The 24,153-nt window shown below is 39.8% G+C and overlaps 1 protein-coding gene across 1 annotated transcript in view; it reads right to left on the reverse strand.

Moving 5' to 3' along the window:
- slc25a12 (solute carrier family 25 member 12) overlaps positions 1 to 14,642 on the reverse strand; it is an 84,230-nt gene extending 69,588 nt beyond the window's left edge. The window contains exons 1-2 of the mRNA XM_059966643.1: positions 14,586 to 14,642; positions 13,813 to 13,866 (exon numbers count right to left, since the gene is read on the reverse strand). Of these exons, the coding sequence (XP_059822626.1) occupies positions 13,813 to 13,866; positions 14,586 to 14,597 (66 nt within the window). The 5' untranslated portion in view covers positions 14,598 to 14,642. The remainder of the gene's footprint in view (positions 1 to 13,812; positions 13,867 to 14,585) is intronic.
- Positions 14,643 to 24,153: the final 9,511 nt, after the last annotated feature.

A 24,153-nucleotide genomic window follows, 5' to 3' on the forward strand; every position in this document is an offset into this window, starting at 1 on the left:
ACTGAAAACCAGGAATATTCAAGGGCATCTTCAATCTTTCACTGCTGCAGTTAGAGGTTCCCACCTGCTTCAAGAGGGTGGCAATCAAACCAGTGCTCAAGATGAGCAGGGTGAACTGCTAAACTACCCAATTGCACTCACATATACTGCAATGAAGTGCTTTGGGAGGTTAGTCATGACCAGAATCAACTCCTACCCAAGCAAGGATCGTATCGCTCTACTATGTACATACCGCCTCAATAGTTCTACAGCAGATGCAATCTCACTGACTCTCCACTTGGCCTTGAACCACCTAGACAGCAGCAATGCGAACATCAGGTATCTACTTTTTAATTGGAGCTCAGTGTTCAACACCATCACACCCTCAGTATTAACCAACGAGCTTCAAAACCTGGTCCTCTGCCCCTCCCTCTACAACTGGATTCTTGACTGATCACAGTCAGCGTAGATCAGAAGTAATATCTCCTCCTCACTAACAATCAACACTGGCGCACCTCAAGAATGCATGCTTACCCACTGATCTACCCTCTCTACACCCATGACTGTGTCGCTAAGCACATCTCAAATGCCATCTATAAATTTGCCAATGGCACAACTGTTGTTGGCAGAATCTCACAATGATGACATGGAGGAATACTAGAGCGAGATAGGTCAGCTGATTGAATGGTATTGCAGCAACCACCTTGCAGTCACCATCAGGAATTGATTGTTGACTTCAGCACAGGAAAATCGAAGGGCCACACACCAGTCCTCATTGAGGATCAGCAGTGGAAAGGGTAAGAAGTTTCAAGTTCCAAGTTCCTGGGTGTCAACATCTCTGAAGATCTTTTGTTATCAATCTTTTTATTAGTTAAATTAAAAGGTACATTATATATAAACAAGGAGAATTATCACAAATATCTATATCAATAACAGTTCCAATAAAAGGAAAAATAAACATTATCAAGATCAAACATAGTATTAATCTAATATATAATAGAAGAGAAAAGTAACTGATTCTTCTCTTATCCATAAAAAGAAAAAAATATAAACTTTTATAATTGAAATGTATGGGGGAAAAACCCCAAAACACAATAAAAACAGGGGGGGGAAAAAAGAACTGGGCAGCTCAAACTGATAGTGAAAGCAAAAAAGGAAAAACTTTCTGATCAAATCCAAAACTTCAAAAGATAACTAGAAGGGCCATAAGTCAAAGCATATGAAAATATTGAATAAAAGGTTGTCAAGTTTCCTCAAATTTAGAGGATATATCAAATGTCCAACTTCTTATTTTCTGTAAATTTAAACAGGACATAATGGAGGCAAGCCAATAAATAACAGTAGGTGGATTAGAATCCTTCCATTTAAGCAAATGTCTCTCCTAGCCAATACAGTTGTAAAAGCTATCATCAGTTGAGCCGAAACAGGAATATGTCCTGCTTCCGATGGAATGATCCTGAAAATTTCTGTAAGTAAATTTGGTTGCAGGTTCAAATTCAGAACCTTTGATAAAGTTTTAAAGACTTCTTTCCAAAAATTATCTAACTTGATACAAGACCAGAACAAATGTATTAAAGTAGCCACCTCAATATTACATCAATCACAAATAGGATTAATATTAGAAAAAATACGGACTAATTTGTCCTTTGACATATGCGCCTGATGCACTACCTTGAACTGTATCAAGGAATGACGGGAACACCTCTGAAGATCTAACTGGGACCCAACATATTAATGTAGTTGCAACCATCACCAAAGATTCTTGCAAACTTCTGCAGATGTACCATAGAAAGCACACTAACTAGTTGCATAACCAGCTGGTATGGAGAGGCCACTGCAGAGGATTGGAAAAGCTGCAGCAAGTTGCAAACTTAGCCAGCTCCATCATGGGCACTAGCCTCCTCAGCATCGAGGACATTTTCAAAAGACGATCCCTCAAAAAGGCGGCATCCATCATGAAGGACTTCCATCACTCATAACATTCACTCCTTGCTAACATCAGGGACTGTTGGGAAAGACTGATTTTAAAAATGACTCATTCAATATTCCAGCCATACTTACTGAATCAAATGATAGACCTGCCTGAAGACACACATTTAATGTTTTAGGGACAGCTTCTTCCCCTCTGCCATTCAGATTTCTTAACAGAAAATGAGCCAATCCACGAACATTACCGATTGTTTGCTCCCTTTTTGCACCACTTTACAGCTCTCTACAGTTGTTTATAGAGTTTTTAAAAATATATTGTACTGTACTGCTGTCATAAAATAACAAATTTCACAACATGTGCCAGTGATATTAAATCCAGTTCTGATAAACACATCCTCTGGATTTGAAGCCCTATATTGCACTTTTTTTAAATGGCTGCAGAAATTGTGGAACCATTCATTACCTTCTTCTAAAATTCTGCTGTGACAGAAACGGGAAAGCATAAACTGGTTACCACCATCCAAGAGTGGTGGGAAAGAGAAAATGCATCTTCACCCCCTCCAATCCTGACTTCAACAACTCTTGACACACACAGGTTTACCTACAAATCCCTCCCCCATCTAGTCTGGTCCTAAATGCAATTCACTTCGCCCCTAATGGTTCCCATTCTCAGTTCCTTTACTTAATTGAATCCGGCACTGGTAGCCCTTTATGTCCCTGCCTACCTGCCTGCAGCAGTTGTCTCCAATCTTTACACTTGCCTTCTCCCGCCTTTTTTCCTTTTCTCCCCCCTCTCCCTTTCATCTGCCTCCAACTAACATTCACTTGCCACTGTCCTAACTCCATCCTTGCTTTCCTCCCCTACATAGCACAATCTGCCTGTCTCTGGGCTGTATATGGTGACGTATATGTACTTTGATAATAAAATTTACTTTGAATTTCACTCCTCCTAAATTTATTAATCACCTCAGACTCCTGTTTCACCACGCCCTATGTACTGACCATCTCTCTGTCCCAATACAATTGTTGACCCGAATGTCAAAACTTCTTTTCCTCCCAAAGATGCTGGTCAATCCACTGTGTTCTCAACAGATTGTTGGTAAACAATAAAACCAATCTGGTGCAAAATAAAAAGCAAAAAAAAAGAGGAAAGTTAAAGGAACCAGACTCAGAACATGAGGAAAAAGTAAAAGTGATGAATAATAGACAGGTACAACTGAATAAGCCTAATGTGAAAACAAGAAAAATAAAACATTAAATATCCAACATAAAGACAGAAAATGCTGCAAGTAGCCAGCATCTGTGGAAGGAAAAAATGAAAATAAACATTTTAGGTCAATGATCTTTCATTAGAACTCAAATGGTTAGTAATATCAACTGTCTTTCTCTCTCCACTCATGTTGCCTGACCTGCTAGAAAAGTCTCTATAGGTATAAAAAACTCACAAATTGGTTTTATGAGGCAAACTGATTAAAGACTGGTCTATCTTTTGATACAGAAAGTATGGCTGGGATATTGAGTCATTTTTAAAATCAGTCTTTCCCAGGGAAGGAGATGTTGTCAAAACTTTAATGCAGACTCAGTAATAGAGTGAAAGGATGGCATATTAGAAAGGCCGGCTACCCTTGAAATGTACTAGGATGCATCCTAGGTGTTTGAAAGAGGTTACTAGATGTAGAGGCTAATGAAAGTCTTGCCATAATTTTCAATTCTCCCTAGACAAGAGATGTGCCAGAGTACAGGAAAATGACAAAAATAAAACCTATATTCAACCAGAGTGCAAGGACATGGGCAGACAAAGGCATGCTATGCAATTTTACTTCTATTCCAGGAAAGCTTTTGTGAAGGATAATAAAGGGAAATATTAAAAGGCACTTGAAGTGTGAATTGGCAAAGGAAAGGCAGCCTAATATGTTAAATAGCGAACAGTGTTTCAGAAAACATGATAGAATATTTTTGTTGAGGCAGCAGAAGTGGAAAAGAGAATGTAACAGGTGTTTTCAACATGGATTATTTAATGAAGTCCCACAGAAAAGGCTGGTTGGCTCAGGAATGTTGTTCCTTGCAGACACCACCTACCCAGCTGCAAATGTACATTGTCCATCAGCCAGGATAAGGTACTCATAGACAGACGCAAAGAACATGTGCAACAGCCATGATTTGACATTTTTTCTCCATGTTTCAATGTTTATTGATTATCTGCTGTGGTTTTGTATTCATAAGATGACGCTGCCAGGGTCAGCAACAGAAAGAAAGTAAATTGAGGACCATTTAATAATGACAAAATTTATTTCCTTCAACTATATATTCTTAAAATTAATTATCCACTTCTATTAATTTAGTCATTTGAATAACAGCATTTTGTTTTAAATACTGAAGTTTAAATATCACTGAAACTCTGTCAATGTGCTCCCTATGGAGGAACAGTATTATGACACAAATTTACAGATTTCCGCCATTAAATATTCACACATGGGAGCCGCACAACATTACTACTGCAAGCTCAGAGCCATTGCATGTTTATTACTTATTTCAGCAGAATACCTTTATTGTTATATTTTATGTAATCAATACCTTTCTTGTGAGAAAAAGATTAATAAATTTAGCAGCATTGGGATAGTGTGAGGTGTTGCTTGTGACGAGTGTGTGTGAGCGGAACCATTTGGGATATTCAATGGGCTTGAAATCATTGGGTAATTAGGCACTTGGCAATGACCAATACAAAGAAGTTGGGTTTAGGCGGAGCAGCCAGGGTTAGAATAGGGCGCTTGTTTGGGAAGATGCTGGAGTACATTATTAAGATGAGGTTTTGGATACTTGGAGACACATGATAAAATAGGCCAAAGTCAACGTGGTTTCCTTGAGGGGAAACATTGCCTGAGAAATATGTTGAAATTTTTTGAGAAAATAACAGGCAGAACAGGACAGGCTGTTAAAGGACAGAACCTCCAGGTTCCTGTGCCATGTGCTAGTGAGGCCAGAAATAAGATGATAATACAATTTAATACATGGTTAAGAAAATGGTGCAGGAAGGAGAGCGTCAGGTTTTTGGGTCATTAGGCTTTCTTCTAGGGAAGGCTCTACAGATGTGATGATTTATACCTGAACTGGAGGGTAACCAATACCCTCGCGGGAAGGTTTGCTCATGCTGCTCCAAGGGGTTTAAGCTAGAGTAACAGGTGATGAGGACCAGAGTTCCAAGGCAGATAGTGGAGTCATTGTGTGAAAAGATTATGTTAAGTCTACATACAAAGACAGGAATCGATAGGTGGAGCATAGTGGAAGTTATGTCCTGAGTTTTATCTATTTCAATGCACGGAGTACTGTAGCCAAGGCTAATGATCAGCATGTGGAATTATGACATTGTAGCCATTAGTGAGATTTGGTTGCAGGAGGGACAGGACTGGCAGCTCACTAGTCTTAGATTTCATTATTTTATATATGATTGAGGGAAACGTATTAAAGGGGGAGGTGCGGCATTACCACTCTGGAAAAATGTCACAGAGGTGCTCAGACAGTTGACAGTATTCCAAGTGCAACCTGACTATTCTTATAAAGAAAGCCTCAGCATTATCTCCTTGCTTTTATATTCAATTCTCCTTGAAGTAAGTGCCAACATTACTTTTGCCCACTTTAAAACAGACTCAATCTGTAAATTAACCTTCTGGGAGTCTTGCATGAGGCCTCCTAAATCCCTCTGCAACTCTGATGTTTGAATTTTCTCTCCATTTATATAATAATCCACACTTTTGTTTCTTTTACCAAAATGCATTATCATTCTGTCCAATTTGTCCAAGTCCTACTGCAATCACAGTGCTTCCTCAGCACTACCTACCCCTCCACCTATTTTTGTATCATCCACAGACTTTGCCACAAAGTCATTAATTCCATTATTCAAATCATTGACAACCATGTGAAAAGTAGCAATCCCAATACTGACCCTTGAGGAACACCACTAGACTTAGGCAACCAGAAAAGGCCCTCCTTCATTCCCACTCATAGTCTCCCGTCTGTCAGCAATTCCTCTATCCATGCCAGCATCTCTCCTGTAATGCCATAGGATTTTATCTAGTTAAGCAGCCTCAAGTGTGGCACCTTGTCAAACGCCTTCTGAAAATCCAAATAAATGACATCCATTGCCTCTCCTTTGTCCACCCTGCTTGTTACTTCATCGAAGAATTCTAACAGATATGTCAGGCAAGACTTCCCTTTACAGAAACCATGCTGACTTTGACTTATTTTCTTATTTGTCTCCAAGTACCCCAAAACCTCATCCTAATAATAGACTCCACTTTCTCAATCACTGAGAAGCCAAATGGCCTATAATTTCCTTTCTTTTGCCTTCTTCCCTTCTTAGAGAGGAGAGTGACATTTGTTATCTTCCAGTCCTCCAGGACCATGCCTCCACTGCACTCACAGAACTCTGGCACACTGCTAGTGTGTTCCACAGTGAAGACAGGTGCAAAGTACCAATTAAGTTCATCTGCCACTTCTTTGCCCCCTTGAAAATGCCGTCACAGGTAGATATGGCTTTTGGTAGATTAGCCAGGTAGATTAGCCTTTCATAAATCAAAGTATTGAGTACAGGAGCTGGGACATTATGTCAAAGCTGTACAAGACATTGGTGAGGCCAAATTTGGAGTATCGTGTGCTGATCTAGTCACCTACCTACAGAAATCAATAAAATTGAAAGAATACAGAGAACATTTTAAGGATATTGCCAGGACTTAAGGATCCGAATTATAGGGAAAGGTAGACTAAGTTAGGATTTTTTCTCCTTGTACCAGAGAAGATGAGAGAAGATTCAGTAGAGGTATACAAAATTATGAAGTGTATAGAAAGGATAACTACAAGCAGGCTTTTTTCACTGAGGTTGGGCAAGACTATGACTGCAGGTCACAGGTTAAGGGTGAAAGGTAAAATATTTAAGGGGAACGAGGGGGAACTTCACTCAGAAGGTGTTGAGAACGTGAAATGAGCTGCCAGTGGAAGTGAAGGATGCGGGTTTGATAGCAAGAGAAGTTTGGGTAAGTACATGGGTGGGAAGGGTATGGAGGGCTGTGGTCCAGGTGTAGATTGATGGGACTAGGCAGAACAATAGTTCAGCATGGGTTAGCTGAGCCAAAGAGCCTGTTTATGTGCTGTAATGTTCTGGACTAACAAGAAAAAAAAATTCAGACTCCAATAGCACAGAGTACTTCATAAGTTCCCAAGTCACCATTGGTACAGAAGGTCAATGACAGAAATCCAGCTGCCTGTTCATAAATAATCTGAGGATAGAAAATAGAAATTGGCTTTTCGCCAGCTTTGATATGTATATAGCCACTAAATAAAGTTGTTAACCTTTCCTTCACATCTTGGTAACCTTTAAGTAATAATCCCACTCCACAATAACTGCTTTGAATGCCACTCTAAGAGTAACACCTGTTTTTCACAAACCCCTAAAATTACAATTTTATCTCTAGTATGCTTAACACTTAACTTTCTTTGCTTTGCCTGCTGAGTAGCATTTTTAGTAAATCTCATGCATTATTCTCCTTGCAACTACAATTACAAGAAAAGAAGGGATACTGCTGTCTTGGTATAATTGTTAAGTTGTAGAACATGGCTTGTGGTTGGCACCTGCAGAAATAGTGAAGGCAGTTTCACAGTGCCCTTCAAAGCAGGAATTGGATAAAATATTTAAAACTTTAAACATTTGCAAGGTGAAAGGTCAGGAGATGAATCTAGTGAGTTGCTCCAAAAGACAGGACACATGGAAATACTGGACCAAATGATCACCTTTTCTGTTGTGAACTTTCCATGAATTTAAGTATACTAATTTAAGTACTGGAAAATTACCTCTCTGATCTTTCCTCTATCAGTAGAGTTATTTCTCCTGTGCCTGATGATATCACAGATTACTGCTACACGAAAATCAATAACTATCACCATAAAATTAATCCGAAAGACTTTATGAATATGCCTAATAGAAATACATATGACACTCTTCAAATGCAATTTGTGGTAGCATTTATGGTTAAAAGGTCATAAATGCAATTAATTTGGACTGTTAAGTTTCATATTTTCAGATTTTAACTGATGAAAACTTCAAACACATTTTACTTCTCCATTGTCTTCTTTTATCCGGAGCTATTTTAATGTTGATCTGTCTTTTCCTAACTTGTTCTTTATACAATCTGGCACTGAATTCACTTGTTCTAATTGACACTTCCTTATCAATCTATTGCTTAAGGAGATAGTTAACTGCTTAACTCTTTGGCTTATGTCCCAGATCCATGTATTTCCCTGCGACATTTTCAACTCTCACTTTCAACTGTTTGTCCTGGAAAAGATGTAAAAAGCTATGCATGCAAGGGAAATTCTAATTATTGTTTTATTAGATTACTTCCAGCAACAATGGTAGATCATTACGATGAATTGTAAATGACATTAAAATTTCTCTATTTACATTCAAATACCACACGATTAAAAGTGATGTCAAATTTGCAGAGCTATGACAAAAGAGCACAAAAATGGGATGAACAAGATAGCTCTTATTCAGTCAACACCACTATTATAAGCCAAATATTTTTATGATATTCAAAGCTGTTATTACACAATAACCGTTGATCATCACCATTAAATGTATGGGTTACCCTTCAAAAAATGCATAACAAATCTACATAAGCATTTTAGAAGCTCATTTTTAATTAGTATTTATCTTTTAACTACAAATTTTACTAATTTAGACTGATAAGCAATACCAGTAACCCACTATTCATTCACATTATTTAAAACAAGAAAACCAAGGATTAAATTTGTAAGTCTCATGAGTTACTTTACGATGTACTAATTCCATAGATGTATTAAGCAATGCTTACAACCATTAAACTTCCCAGATCCTCTCTTTCCTCCCAAACTTCTCCAAAAGCAATGGTTGCTGAAAACAAGCAGTCACAGATGTCATCAAACCTCTTGCCAACTGACTGCAATTTAATAACAGGTCATAGTGCAGCTGGTCCATATTTTCATTTCCCCCATAATCAACCATCTTACTTTGATATGCCATCCAATTCAGTAGCCAGTCAAGTGCAAATGGCATACATCCAGCTCAGCGGGCTTGTTGGCACTTACATCCGAAATAACCAATTTCAAATAACCCTGCCACCAGGCTATTTTAAAGGTATAGTTTTAACGAAAGCATTACAAATAAATTTTTGTTGATATTTCATTTTTTCTCCCGATTAATATTTTGAACAGTTTTGCACTTCCCCCAGTGACAATTAAGATTCAGAAGATAGGCTATTCTAGATTTTTACTACATACTAAATTGGCTTCAGCAACTTGTGTACAATGCTAAACTCAGACCAAGCACACATGTCCTTCTAATAAGCAATATACTTAGCCTTATGATCTGAGGTTCCCAACTTGGGGTCCATGGATCCCTTGTTTAATAGTTTCAGTCCACTGCATTAAAAAAAAAGGTTGAGAACCCCATTTCTAGATCAAAGCACAGCCAGCTAGCTAGAATTATAAGGAATAGGCAGGAGTTGGGATGTTATGTTGCAGTTGTAAAGACTTGGTGAGGCCAAATTTGAAGTAAACACAAAGTACACTGCAAATGCTGTGGTCAAATCAACACATACAAACAAGCTGGAGGAACTCAGCAGGGGATGAAGGGTCTCGGCCCAAAACGTTGACTGCTCGTTTCAATGGATGCTGCCCAACCTGCTGAGTTCCTCCAGCTTGTACGTGTCCAAATTTGAAGTGTTGTGTGCAGTTCTAGTAACCTACCTACAGGAAAGATATCAATAATAGTGATAGAGAACAGAGAACATTTAGAAGGACATTGCCAGGACTTGAGGACCTAAGTTATAGAGAAAGACTGAATAGGTTAGGACTTTATCCCTTGGAGTGTACAAGAACGAGGGGAGACTTATTAGGGGTATACAAAATTATGAAGGATATAGATAGAGTAAACGCAAGCAGGCATTTCTTCTGAGGTTGGGTGACATTAGAAATCATAAGGGCAAAAGATAAAATATTTAAACGGAACTTTAGGGGTAACAACTTCTTTCAGAAGATTGTGATTGTGTGGAACAAGGGGCTAGAGGAAGTAATGGATGCAGTAACAATTTCAACATTTAAGAGAAATTTGGACAAATTTGGATGGGTGGGATATGGAGGGTTATGGTACAGACTAAATGGGTCAAAGGGCCTATTTCAGTGCTGTCTTGGTCTGACTCAATAATATTGTATTTAATCAATTTTGACAATATGCAAATAGCTAAATATAGTTGAGATGATAATTGCTTTCATACAATTTAAAATGGCATCAAACATGCCTATTTACAAAAAAGTAAAATAACAGTGATACATCTACCAGAGTACTAGAGATCTGGCTTTAGTCTTGATCCGAATGCTGCCTGTGAGTTTGCAGATTCTCCTCATGCTTTACTTTCATCCCACATAGATTAGTTGATTAATCAGTCACCACAAACTACTCCTAGTGTGTAAATAAGTGAAAGAATCTGGGGAAAGTTGATGAAAATGTGGGGGAATTAAAAAAAGACAATAAGATTAAAGTAGGATTACTGTAAATGATTTGTTCAGGATTGGTGTGGACTCTGGATTAAAGGTCTTGCTTTCAAGTTTATCTCTCTATGATTCTAAGACTAATCAAGACCATACCACTAGAATTTCTGAGACTATCTCAATTGTTGATTTCAATAAGTTAATAATTTCCAACTATGAAAGTTTAACAGAAAATACAATTCACTGCAAACGCTCACAAAAAAATAACTACACTTTAAATAATTACTATTTCCCGTGCTAAAATAAAGTCCCAAATGCTTCATCTGTAATTAAATATACCACTGCAGCATAGCAGTTAACATGACTTTAATACAGCTTGGGGGGTGGAGGGGGAAGGGTGGTCAGAATTCAGAGTTCAATCCTGGTGTCCTCAACAAGGACGAGCTGTACATTCATCGCATGGAATGCATGGGTTTTCTCCAGTTTCCTCCCACAGTCCAAAGACATACCAGCTGGGCTAATTGGCCATTGTAAATTGTCCCGTGATTAGGTTAGGATTAAATTGTGGTTGCTAAGTGGTGCTGCTCAAAGGCTGTATTCCACTCTCTATCTCTGAATAAACCATGAAGGACTTCCTGCACAGATCTTAACCTCCAGCAAATGTCCCTCTCACTGGTTTCACTTTTTCTAAATTATACAACCTAAATTAGGTTGGCCTTTTACAAATCCACACTGTCTGAGTATGTGTCTGACAAATAACTATCACAAACCTGGACTCTCCAGCAAAGTTTACTGGTCTAAAGTCATCCATATTATTCTTTCCAGCTTGTGAAACAATTCTCAAAATTAATTTTGGAAAATTGTTAGCAGTGGCAATAACTTATTAATCCTCCTTGGTCTTGCAGCAATGATTAATTTACTAATTTGAATTTCAATTAACAATTTTAGTCTATAGTCTTTTTAATCCTCTTTAGTTATTCAACCAGCTCCTCCCCTTTGTAAATATATCTGCTGAGCACTGTCATTATTTTCTTACTACAAAAAAAAATTTCTCCTGCCCTCAGTGTTCCCATTCTTTTTTATAATCATGTATCACATGTGCTGTGAAGAAATACTAGAAGCACTGATGTACTTACAAAGTAAAAGGAGGCATGGAAACAGGATTTCGTTCTTATTTGAAGTTTTGTCCATTTTTAATTTAGCTATAAAATCAAGTAGAATACCAAGAAATTGCACACTGCAAACTTAAGATTTTGGTCACAAAGGGACTGCTTTGATCAGATTTTGATCAGAAAGATGCAATCTCCATGGCTCTTCACATGACTTTAGACCACCTAGACAACACCAACACCTACATCAGGATGCCGTCTTCAACTATTGTTCTGCGTTTAATACCATTATTCGTATAATCCTGATTGAGAAGTTACAGAACCTGGGCCTCTGTACCTCCCTCTGTAATTGGATCCTCAACTTCCTAACCGGAAGCCCACAGTCTCTGTGGATTGATGATAACAGATCCTCTTCGTTGACAATCAACACTGGCACACCTCAGGGATGTGTGCTTAGCCCACTGCTCTCCTATCTGTATACAGATGACTGTGTGGCTAGGCATAGCTCAAATACCATCCACAAATTTGCTGACGATACAACCATTCTTGGTAGAATCTCAGATGGTGACAAGAGGATGTTCAGGAGTGAGATATGCCAACTAGTGGAATGGTGCCACACCAACAACCTGGCACTCAACATAAGATGAAAGAGCTGATTGTGGACTTCAGGAAGGGTAGATGAAGGAACACATACTAATCCTCTTAGAGGGATCAGATTCCTGGGTGTCATTCTCTGAGGATCTAACCTGGTCCCAACACATTGATGTAGTTATAAAGAAGTCAAGACAGCAGCTATACTTTATTAGGAGTTTGAAGTGATTTGGCATGTCAACAAATACACTCAAAAGCTTCAACAGTTGTACCATGGAGAGTATTCTGACAGGCTGCATCACTATCTGGTATGGAGGGGCTACTGCACAGGACCAAAAGAAGCTGTAGAAGGTTGTAAATCTAGTCAGCTCCATCCTGGGCACTAGCCTACAAAGTACCCAGGACATCTTTAGGGAACAATGTCTCAGAAAGGCAGCATCCATTATTATGTACCTCCAGCACCCAGGGCATGTCTTTTTCTCACTCTTACCATCAGGTAGGAGATGCAGAATCCTGAGGGCACACACTCAGCAATTCAAGAACAGCTTCTTCCCCTCTGCTATCTGATTCCTGAATCTTTGGAGCTTTGGACATGACCTCACTTTATTAAAATATACAGTATTTCTGTTTTTGCACATTTTTAATAATCTATTCAATACGTGTAATTTACTTGCTTATTTATTATGTTTTATTTTATTTATTATTACTATTTTTTTCTCTCTCTGCTAGATTATGTAATGCATTGAACTGCTGCTGCTAAGTTAACAAATTTCACGGCACATGCTGGTGATAATAAACCTGATTCTGATTCTGTTCACACCAAGACGCTTTTAAAGACCCCAGACAAGTTTCCTGAAGTACAGCTAAACAGAGTGTTAAACATCATGCTTCCTTGGGTGTGAAGGTTACAAAACAAAATGACCTTTCTTCTAATAGATAAGCCAGCTGTCTATTTTGTAATCTAATCATCAACAATCAGAAGGAACTATTTTTATATTTCCAGGTAGGGATATAAGAAAAAGAAAAGATAATTACCAAAACTACCTTCCTACATATTAACTTTAGAAAGGATTGGTTCTGTGCAACATTGTATTAGAGGTAAAAATTGTTACAAATAAAATAATCCCTTTGCTATAAACCAACCTCTATCACAGACTGAATTTAAATCTCAAACACTGTATTCAAATACTGTATTCTGATGTGCATTAAAAAATATCTCTCTACTTTTAACATTACAAACATTAGGTTAGAAGTGAAATCATAATACTAAATTACTCAGTGTCAAAGTGTAACACCATAAAACATAGGAGCAGAATTAGGTCATTCCACCCATCAAATATGCTCTGCTATCTGAATATTTCCCTCTCAAGCCCATTTTCCTTGACTTCTCCCCATAGTATCTGGCACTCTCACTAATACCACCTCAGTACGTGACAATAATAAATTTGCTTACCAATTTGACATTAGCTACAATGATCAACAAGATAATTAAACTCATCCATCTAAACTAATTCACAATCTAGATTACAGAACTAGAAATATGAAAAAATTAAAGCACTACAACACAACTTAAAAGTATGTTACTTCAGAACGATATATGATTTCCATTGTTTTCCTGGTGTGAAAGCAAAACTACACATTAGCAGCGAAAAAGTAGTTTATTAAACACCATAAATATGTCAATTACCTTCAGAAATACTCCCTTTAATTCGCTGACCTCTGCCCTTTTTGTTGACTGCACCTGAGGGAAAAAAACCATTCTTGTCATTGTCAATAAAAATGAACACAGAGATAAAAGTGTTCATTTCCTTGGAATACTCCATTTCTCAATATTCAGTTGTAGTGTCTCGCCATTCATATACAACAGATTACCTTATGTATGTGAACGGCGAGGTCAGCTGTTGCCCATAATATACAACTAATAACTCAAGCTTAAAAGTAATACATTTTCCCCTTAATAAAAAGATTCGCGAACCATCTCTCGTCAAGCCTAGCCGTTTTAAAATTACCCAAGTACTGCCAAATATTACAAGCATTCTTATTTGCAAAACTGGTGTTTGAATTTCTCCCCGACAGTCGAAAGACAGTTACACTATCGTCTCGGAACCATAAGGCATTTTAAAGAACTGCACAGAAACAGTCCGTTGCTGGAAGAAGATAGCGAAATGTCAAAACAAAACTTGCAATATCTTGACTTTACATTCAGGCGTTAAAATCAATTAACAATCTCCTTCACTTAAAATTATTTTAAAGCTAATTCAAGGCCAGACTAGCGCGAGGCCTGTAAACGATAAAGACCAACAAGCTTTAAGAAAAAAGATCAGCATTCACTTTTCAATTAAAATCTGATACAAGGCTTGACAATACTACCAGCTTCATCAGCTTAGCAAATCAACCAGCAAATTATTCAGTTCCAACTATTCTAAAACCTAATATCATAGTTATTCTCAGTTGTGTCACCTTGACCGCCATGCTGCAGCTCTGATGTCACAAGAAGCTGTGACGTAAGCGCGCGAGCGTCGGCGTGTCAGGGGTCGAGGGGTCAGCGTCGGGGTCGGCCGCTCCGCCGGCCCTGCGGCGGGGAATTCCGGCTGCCGGTAATGCATGAGAATTTGCGGGCAACCGCAAGAGGAGTTTCCGGTCGAGGAGGATTCTCCCTTCTCCGACCGTATCTTGCACGTCCATCTTTCGTTTGCAGTCTGCTCACCCACTGCAGTTGCAGGATTTCATTTTGAGATTAAGAGCGTAACGCAATTCCGCAAATAATATGGACGATACAATTTACATATAGGCTACATCGTGGTTAAGGCTTGAATATCTATCTAGTAAAGATATTTAATACGTCCTTTAGCCACGGGTGAGGTGCCAGTGGAGGATAACGACTGTTGTTTCGTTGTTTAGACAGGCTGCAAGAATAAACCGGGAAATTATAACCCAGTGAGCCTGACATCAGTAGTGGGAAAGTTATTCTAAGAGACCGGATATTTTAAGATTTTGCAGACACGGGAACTAATTAGGGGGTCGTCATCGAGGTAGGTCGCGTCTAACCGATTGTGTTGTTTTTCGAGGGCGTTACCATGAAAGTTGATGAAGGCAAGGCATGGGTATTGTCTACATGGACTTTAGCAAGTCCATTGACAAGGTCCAAATGGGAGGTTGGTCAAGAAGGTTCAGTCACTTAGCATTCAGATGAGGTAGTAAATTGGATTCGACTTTGGCTTCACGGAGGAAGCAAAAGACTGGTAGATGGCTGGCTCTCTGACTGGAGGCCAGTGACTGCTGGTGTGCAGCTGGGTTTGGTGGTGGGGCCATTGCTGTTTGTCATCTGTATCAAGGACCTGGATGGTAATGTGCATGACACCAAGATGGGGTTTAGTGGACAGCAAGTAACTTGCAGTGACATCTGGAACGGAGGGGAAAATAAATTGAAAAATGGTAGATAGAATTTAATACAGATAGAATGTGAGATTAGGACAAACCAGTGTAGAACATTGAGGAGTGCAGTAGAACAAAGTGAACTGGGAATACAGCTCCATATTTCCTTGAAAGGGCATCACAGCTTGATACGGTCATAAAGACAGCTTTTGGCACACTGGCCTTCATAAATCAAATTATTGAATACAGAACTTGGGATGTTATGTTGAAGTTGTATAAAACATTGGTGAGGCCTATTTGGAGTACTTTGTGCCATTTTTGTCACCTAGATTGAAAGACTGTAAAGAAAATTTACAAAGATGTTGCCAGGACTTGAGGAAAGGTTGAAAAGGTTAGGAATTTAATCCCTAGAGTGTAGGAGAATGAAGGGTCATTTGATAGCAGCGTACAAAATTATGAGGGGAATAGACAGGGTAAATACAAGCAGGCTTTTCTCAGAGGTTGGGTGAGACTAGAACTAAAGGATGTGGATTAAGGGTGAAAGGTGAAATGTTTAGGGGAATCTTATTCACTCAGAGAATGTTGAATGAGCTGCTAGCAAAAGTGGTGGATGTGGGTTTGATTTCAACATCTAAGAGAAATTTGGATAGGTACATAGATGGGAGGAGTGTCGAGGGCTATGGTCAGGGTGCAAGTCGATGAGACTAGGCATTTTAATAGTTTGGCACAGACGAGGTGGGCCAAAAGGTCTGTTTCTGTGCTGTAGTATTCTATGACTCCATAATGTGAAATGTTTCTGTTAAGTTATTAAGTGGATTAAATGCACTGATTTATTTCTTGACGGATAGTGGAAACAACTCAAAGAATATACTGGCTAACTCCTATATCTGCTGTACAACTATTTGGAAATCCTGATAATCTGACATCCGGGTCACCAGGTGAAGTTTGCAGAGTTCTTTTTCAATTCACTGGGCCCCAGTTTTCATGTTTCCATTAACTTTACCAGGTTCACTGGGAAAAAAAATTATTACACTTGAATTATTACAGAAAAAAAGAATTAAAATTGAGTTGGGAAGTACCACCCATTAGTTCCAATTATCTTCTAGAGCAAACAACTGAGGTTCTTGAATTATCAAAGTTTTACTGTAAATGGATAAATGTAATTAGATCTGCTGTCTGTCTTTTTTGAAATTAATGCTATTTTTACACAGGATAAAATGACTATTGTCCAGTAGCACTTACATCAATAGAGATGAAGTGTTTTGAGAGATTGGTCATTAAAGATGTTAGTTCTTGCCTGATAAGCAATTTGGATCCTCTCCAATTTGCCAACTAGGACAACAGGTCCATGGTTTGAGAAGGTTTGGCAAATTTGGCAATGTCTAAAACTTTGACAAATTTCTATAGCTGTGTGGTGGAGAGTATATTGTCTGGCTGCATCACAGACTCGTATAGAAACACCAATGCCCTTGAACGTTAAATCCTACAAAAAGTAGTGGATACAGCTCAGTCCATCATGGGTAAAGCTCTCCCCACTATTCAACACATCAACACAGAATGCTGTCGCAGGAAAGCAGCATCCATCATCAAGGACTTCCACCACTCAGGTCATGCTTTCTTCTCACTGCTGCCATCAGGAAGAAGGTGCAGGAGCCTCAGGACCCACAACACCAGCTTCAGAGCAGTTATTACCCTCAACCATCAGGCTTTTGAACCAGAGGGGATAACTTCACTTGCCCTCTCATTGAAATGTTCCCACAACCTATTGACTCACTTTTAAGGACTCTTCATCTCATGTCCTCAATATTGTTTATTTTTTTTTGTATTTCCACAGTTTGTTGTCTTTTGCACCTGTTGGGTGCACTCTTTCATTGATTCTATTATGGTTATTGGATTTATTCAGTGTGCTCACAAGAAAACAAATCTCAGGGTTGTACATGTACATCGATAATAAATCTGAACTTTGAGGGTAGTGAGTACCTGGAATGAGCTGCCAGAGGAAGTGGTCAGAATGGATACAACTGCAACTTTTAAGAGGCATTTGGAAAGTAACATGAACAGGAAGGGCTTGGAGGGTTATGGGCCAAATGCAGCGAACTGGGACTAGCAGGAAAGATGCAGTGGCTGGCATGGACCTTTGGGGCTGAGGGGGCCTGTTCCATGCTGTATTACTTTATGATTCTTAATGATATCCATACCTGGACATAAAGATGAATGTGAAAGTTTAAAAATAATTAGAATATTAACCAGTAGTTTTTCAATAAAATGCTCAACTACATCTGAAAACAAAGTCAACTGAAACACTCACGAATTACCTGATAGGTAATGTGTGTTAGGTTGGTGATCTAAATATATTATGAACAAAGTGCATAGAAAATAGAAAATTTTCTGTTACAGACCAGTGAGCCTTACGTCTGTGGTGGGAAAGCTGTTGGAAAAGATTCTTAGAGACAGAATCTGTGGGCATTTAGAGAATAATGGACGGATCAGGGACAGTCAGCATGGCTTTGTGAAGGGCAGATCGTATCTAACAAGCCTGATAGAGTTCTTTGAGGAGGTGACCAGGCATATAGATGAGGGTAGTGTAGTCGATGTGATCTACATGGATTTTAGTAAGGCATTTGACAAGGTTCCACATGGTAGAAAATAGTGCATAATAAAGGAAAACCCCAAGGCATTCTTCAATTGCGTGAAGAACAAAAGGTTGACAAAAGTGAAGATAGGACCAATTAGAGATAAAGGTGGGAAGATGTGCCTGGAGGGTGTGGAGGTGAGCAAGGTCCTGAATGAATACTTCTCTTCGGTATTCACCAATGAGAGGGAACTTGATGACGGTGAGGACAATATGAGTGAGGTTGATGTACTGGAACATGTTGATATTAAGGCAGAAGAGGTGTTGGAGTTGTTAAAATACATTAGGACGGATAAGTCCCCGGGGCCTGACGGAATATTCCCCAGGCTGCTCCACGAGGCGAGGAAAGAGATTGCTGAACCTCTGGCTAGGATCTTTATGTCTTCATTGTCCATAGGAATGGTACCAGAGGATTGGAGGGAGGCGAATGTTGTCCCCTTGTTCAAAAAAGGTAGTAGGGATAGTCTGGGTAATTATAGACCAGTGAGACTTACATCTGTGGTGGGAAAACTGTTGGAAAAAATTCTTAGAGACAGAATCTGTGGGCATTTAGGGAACCATGGACTGATCAGGGACAGTCAGCATGGCTTTGTGAAGGCCAGATCGTGTCTAACAAGCCTGATAGAGTTCTTTGAGGAGGTGACCAGGCATATAGATGAGGGTAGTGTAGTCGATGTGATCTACATGAATTTTAGTAAAGCACTTGACAAGGTTCCACACGGTAGGCTTATTCAGAATGTCAGCAGACATGGGATCCAGGGAAATTTAGCCAGGTGGATTCAGAATTGGCTTGCCTACGGAAAGCAGAGGGTCGTGGTGGAGGGAGTACATTTGGATTGGAGGGTTGTGACTAGTGGTGTCCCACAAGGTTCGGTTCTGGGACCTCTACTTTTCGTGATTTTTATTAACGACTGGATGTAGGAGTGGAAGGGTGGGTTGGCATGTTTGCAGACGACATGAAGGTTGGTGGTGTTGTAGATAGTGTAGAGGATTCTCTAAGATTGCAGAGAGACAGTGATAGGAAGAAGAAGTGAACTGAGAAGTGGCAGATGGAGTTCAACCCGGAGAAGTGTGAGGTGGTACACTTTGGAAGGACAAACTCCAAAGCAAAGTACAAAGTAAATGGCAGGATTCTTGGTAGTGTGGAGGAGCAAAGGGATCTGGGGGTACATGTCCACAGATCCCTGAAAGTTGCCACACAGGTAGAAAGGGTAGTTAAGAAAGCTTATTGAGTGTTAGCTTTCATAAGTCGAGGGATAGAGTTTAAGAGTCGCAGGGTAATGATGCAGCTCTATAAAACTCTGGTTAGGCCACACTTGGAGTACTGTGTCCAGTTCTGGTTGCTTCACTATAGGAAGGATGTGGAAACATTGGAAAGGGTACAGAGGAGATTTACATAGAACATAGAATAGTACAGCACGTTACAGGCCCTTCGGCCCACAATGTTGTGCCGACCCTCAAACCCTGCCACTCATATAACCCCCCACCTTAAATTCCTCCATATACATGTCTAGTAGTCTCTTGAGCTTCACTAGTGTATCTGCCTCCACCACTGACTCAGGCAGTGCATTCCACGCACCAACCACCCTCTGAGTGAAAAACCTTCCTCTAATGTCCCCTTGAACTTCCCTCCCCTTACCTTAAAGCCATGTCCTCTTGTACTGAGCAGTGGTGCCCTGGGGAAGAGGCGCTGGCTGTCCACTCTGTCTATTCCTCTTAATATCTTATACACCTCTATCATGTCTCCTCTCATCCTCCTCTCCAAAGAGTAAAGCCCTAGCTCCCCTAATCTCTGATCATAATCCATACTGTAGTCTAGTGTAGCTTTCTCTGTTGTTTTTTTTTATTACGTAGTTCAGTCTAGTTTTTTGTACTGTGTCATGTAACACCATGGTCCTGAAAAACGTCTCATTTTTACTATGCACTGTACCAGCAGTTATGGTTGAAATGACAATAAAAGTTGACTTGACTTGATACTCTCTAAACCAGGCAGCATCCTGGTAAATCTCCTCTGTACCCTTTCCAATGCTTCCACATCTTTCCTATAGTGAGGTAACCAGAACTGGACACAGTACTCCAAGTGTGGCCTAACTAGAGTTTTATAGAGCTGCATCATTACATCACGTCTCTTAAACTCGATCCCTCGACTTATGAAAGCTAACACCCCATAAGCTTTCTTAATTACCCTATCTACCTGTGAGGCAACTTTCAAGAATCTGTGGACATGTACCCCCAGATCCCTCTGCTCCTCCACACTACCAAGTATCCTGTCATTTACTTTGTACTCTGCCTTGGAGTTTGTCCTTCCAAAGTATACCACCTCACACTTCTCCTGTTTGAACTCCATCTGCCACTTCTCAGTTCACTTCTGCATCCTATCAATGTCTCTCTGCAATCTTCGACAATCCTCTACACTATCTACAACACCACCAACCTTTGTGTCGTCTGCAAACTTGCTAAGCCACTCTTCTACCCCCACCTCCAGTTTGTTAATAAAAATCACCAAAAGTAGACGTCCCACAACACACCCTTGTCGCACACCACTATGCACAACCCTCCAATCTGAATGTACTCCCACCACCACAACCCTCTTCCTTCTGCAGGCAAGCCAATTCTGAATCCGCCTGGCCAAACTTCCCTGGATCCTATGCCTTCTGGCTTTCTGAATAAGCCTGCCGTGTGGAACTTTGTCAAATGCCTTACTGAAATCCATGTAGATCACTTCCACTGCACTACCCTCATCTATATGCCTGGTCACCTCCTCAAAGAACTCTATCAGTCTTGTTAGGCATGATCTGCCCTTCACAAAGCCATGCTGACTGTCCCTGATCAGACCATGATTCTCTAAATGCCCATAGATCCTATCTCTAAGAATCTTTTCCAACAGCTTTCCCACCACAGACGTAAGGCTCACTGGCCTGTAATTACCTGGACTATCCCTACTACCTTTTTTGAACAAGGGGACAACATTCGCCTCCCTCCAATCCTCTGGTACCGTTCCCGTGGACAACAAGGACATAAAGATCCTAGCCAGAGGTTCAGCAATCTCTTCACTCACCTCGTGGAGCAGCCTGGGGAATATTCTGTATTTACCCGTGGGACTTATATGTCCTAATGTATTTTAACAACTCCAACACCTCCTCTCCCTTAATATCAACATGCTCCAGAACATCAACCTCACTCATATCATATTTACCAGGATGTTGCCTGGTTTAGAGAGTATGCATTATGATCAGAGATTAAGGGAGTTAGGGCTTTACTCTTTTCAGAGAAGCAGGGTTGGAAGAGACATAGAGGTATACAAGATATTAAGAGGAATAGATAGAGTCGACAGCCAGCGGCTCTTCTCCAGGGCACCACTGCTCAATACAAGAGGACATGGCTTTAAGGTAGGAGGTGGAAAGTTCAAGGGGGATATTAGGTTTTTTACTCAGAGAGTGGTTGGTGCATGGAATGCACTGCCTGCATCAGTGGAAGATGCAAATATACTAGTGAAATTTAAGAGACTACTGGACAGGTATATGGAGGAATTTAAGGTGGAGGGTTATATGAGAGGCAGGGATTAAGGGTTGGCACAGCATTGTGGGCTGAAGGGCCTGTACTGTGCTGTATTGTTCTATGTTAATATTGTCTGTACTGAGCACAGATTCTTATAAAAGAAGTCATTTGTGTCATTGTGCCTTTCCTGCTTGGAATGGAGATGTGGTCTGGACATAGAAGCTTGACAGGGTGGCGCTGTTTGTATGCTTTACACATTGAGCCAAATTCTTTTGTGCATTACATGCATGGATAGAACTAGCCAGAGGGTGAGGGAGAAAGGGGGATGTAAGAAAGAGGCTGGTGGTCTTGAGAGAGGGAAGGAACTGGGAAAGGACATTAAGGAATAGGTCTAAGGCTAAGTGTGCCAATGTTCTGTGGCCATCTGTATTTGTGAATATGAGTAGAGTATATGTGAGTGTTTATGCCCATTATACAAATATCTATGCAACAAAATGATGCTAGGAATTAGAATTTCACATCTAATAGTGCCAGAACTGAGCATCACACCACTAATACAACCTAGAACTTAGACACTTCAGCACTGACATTGCTGCCTGAGTGAGTTACAACAAGTGAAAGAATGCCAATATCATTAAGGCTATGAAAACGTCCTGCATGGAAGGTTGGTCCAAAAGGTTACAGCCCCTGGTATTCAAGACAAATTGGCAAATTAAATCCCCTGTTGGCTTAGTAATAACAGACAGCGAGCGATGGTGGAGGGTTGCCTTAGTAATTAGAATCCTGTGACCAGCACCATGCAGATTGTTATCCTGCCTAATAACTATCAGATTACAAATCAGAGAATATTTGGTTGGAACATTTATAAATTGCATACAACAGAGGAAGAAAACATAATCCATTTGCACTAGTTTTCTTTTGAAAGAACTGTCAGATTAGTTCCACGGTCCTACCTTTTTCCTTTTGCCCCACACATTTTCCACATCAAGGATTTGTGAAATCCCATTGTGAAAATTGCTATAGAATCTGAGCCTGCTTCCACCTCTTCTTTTTAGGCATTCTGTTGGGGTCTAAGTTGATTTGCTTTCACTCTATTTCTGTAGGGATTATGTGGTTGATGAGTCCCATGAAGGAGCTGCAAACACTGTCACAAATTAAGGCAAGAGGTGCTTGACAGAGGTGGATAATATAGAGGTATTTCTGATATATTTTCACTGAGCTTCTGCATGCTCCTGACAAAATTACACCAGTTTTTCTGGATGTCCTTCATCATTTTGATTGGATATAGCCCAAGAATTCCCACAAGGAGGTTAGCCATTATGTTTTGTCAAGGAGACTTCAAGAACATCCTTGAATCAATTTTACTTTTCTCCTCATAATCTTTTGGCTGGAAAGGCATTGAAGTGAAGAATCTGCTTTAGGAGTTTGGTGTCGGGGATAAAAACAATGCTGTCTGCTCACTAGAACTGGCTCTATATGATTTGAGCTTTGATGGAGGAGCAGATACTGGTTTGTCAACTTTGCCGATACATTAATTGCACCTCTCCAGGTGCGGTATTCCAAAGTACTGTATTCACATCCAAATCTGAAATGGTAGAGATAATTTTGCAACTATTTCCTTAACATTTTTAACAGAGTTATACTAATATAACCAGAAAATAAAATGTAATATGTGAAATAGTTAAATGTATTGATAATTAAATTAATATTTAAATCTTTGCTAGCCAAAAATGAAGTTCCAGAAGATAGCAAATGTGGTACAAGAAGCTCAGCCATGAAAAAGTATGTAATTATAGGCCAGCAAGTCTAACATCAATGGTAGGGAAATTACTGGTAAAAGCTTTGAGGATCAATATTAATTTAGTTGTGAAATGTCAGGAATGGTCAACGTGGAGATGCTACTTGACTAATGAATTTTTTGTAGAGCTAACTAAACGTATTGATGAGGGCAGTGTGATTGATGTGGTTTATGTGGCTTTTGGCAAAGCCTTTGTCAAAAGAGGGTTGGTCCAAAATGTATAGATGAACCCAACTATAGATGAACAACTATGTCCGCTTTGAAAGGGAGAATACAACTTCAGCTGTGAAGATCCCTACTGCACCTGATGACCCAGTGATCTCTGTCTCAGAGGCTGATGTTAGGCTGTCTTTAAAGAGAGTGAACCCTTGCAAGGCAGAAGGTCCCGATTGGGTACCTGGTAAGGCTGTGAAAACCTGTGCCAACTGGCGGGAGTATTCAAGGACATTTTCAACCTCTCACTGCTACAGGCCGAAGTTCCCTCTTGCTTTAAAAAAGAAACAATTGTACCAGTGCCTAAGAAGAATAACGTGGGCTGCCTTAATGACTATTGTCCGGTAGCACTCACATCTACAGTGATGAAATGCTTTGAGAGGTTGGTCATGACTAGACTGAAGCAAGGACTTGGACCCTTTGCTTTTTGCCTATCGCCACAGTAGGTCAACGGCAGATGCAATCTCAATGGCTCTCCACATGGCTTTAGACCGGCTGGACAACACAAACGC

Source organism: Hypanus sabinus, chromosome 4 (genome assembly GCF_030144855.1).
Source record: "Hypanus sabinus isolate sHypSab1 chromosome 4, sHypSab1.hap1, whole genome shotgun sequence".
Taxonomy (NCBI): domain Eukaryota; kingdom Metazoa; phylum Chordata; class Chondrichthyes; order Myliobatiformes; family Dasyatidae; genus Hypanus; species Hypanus sabinus.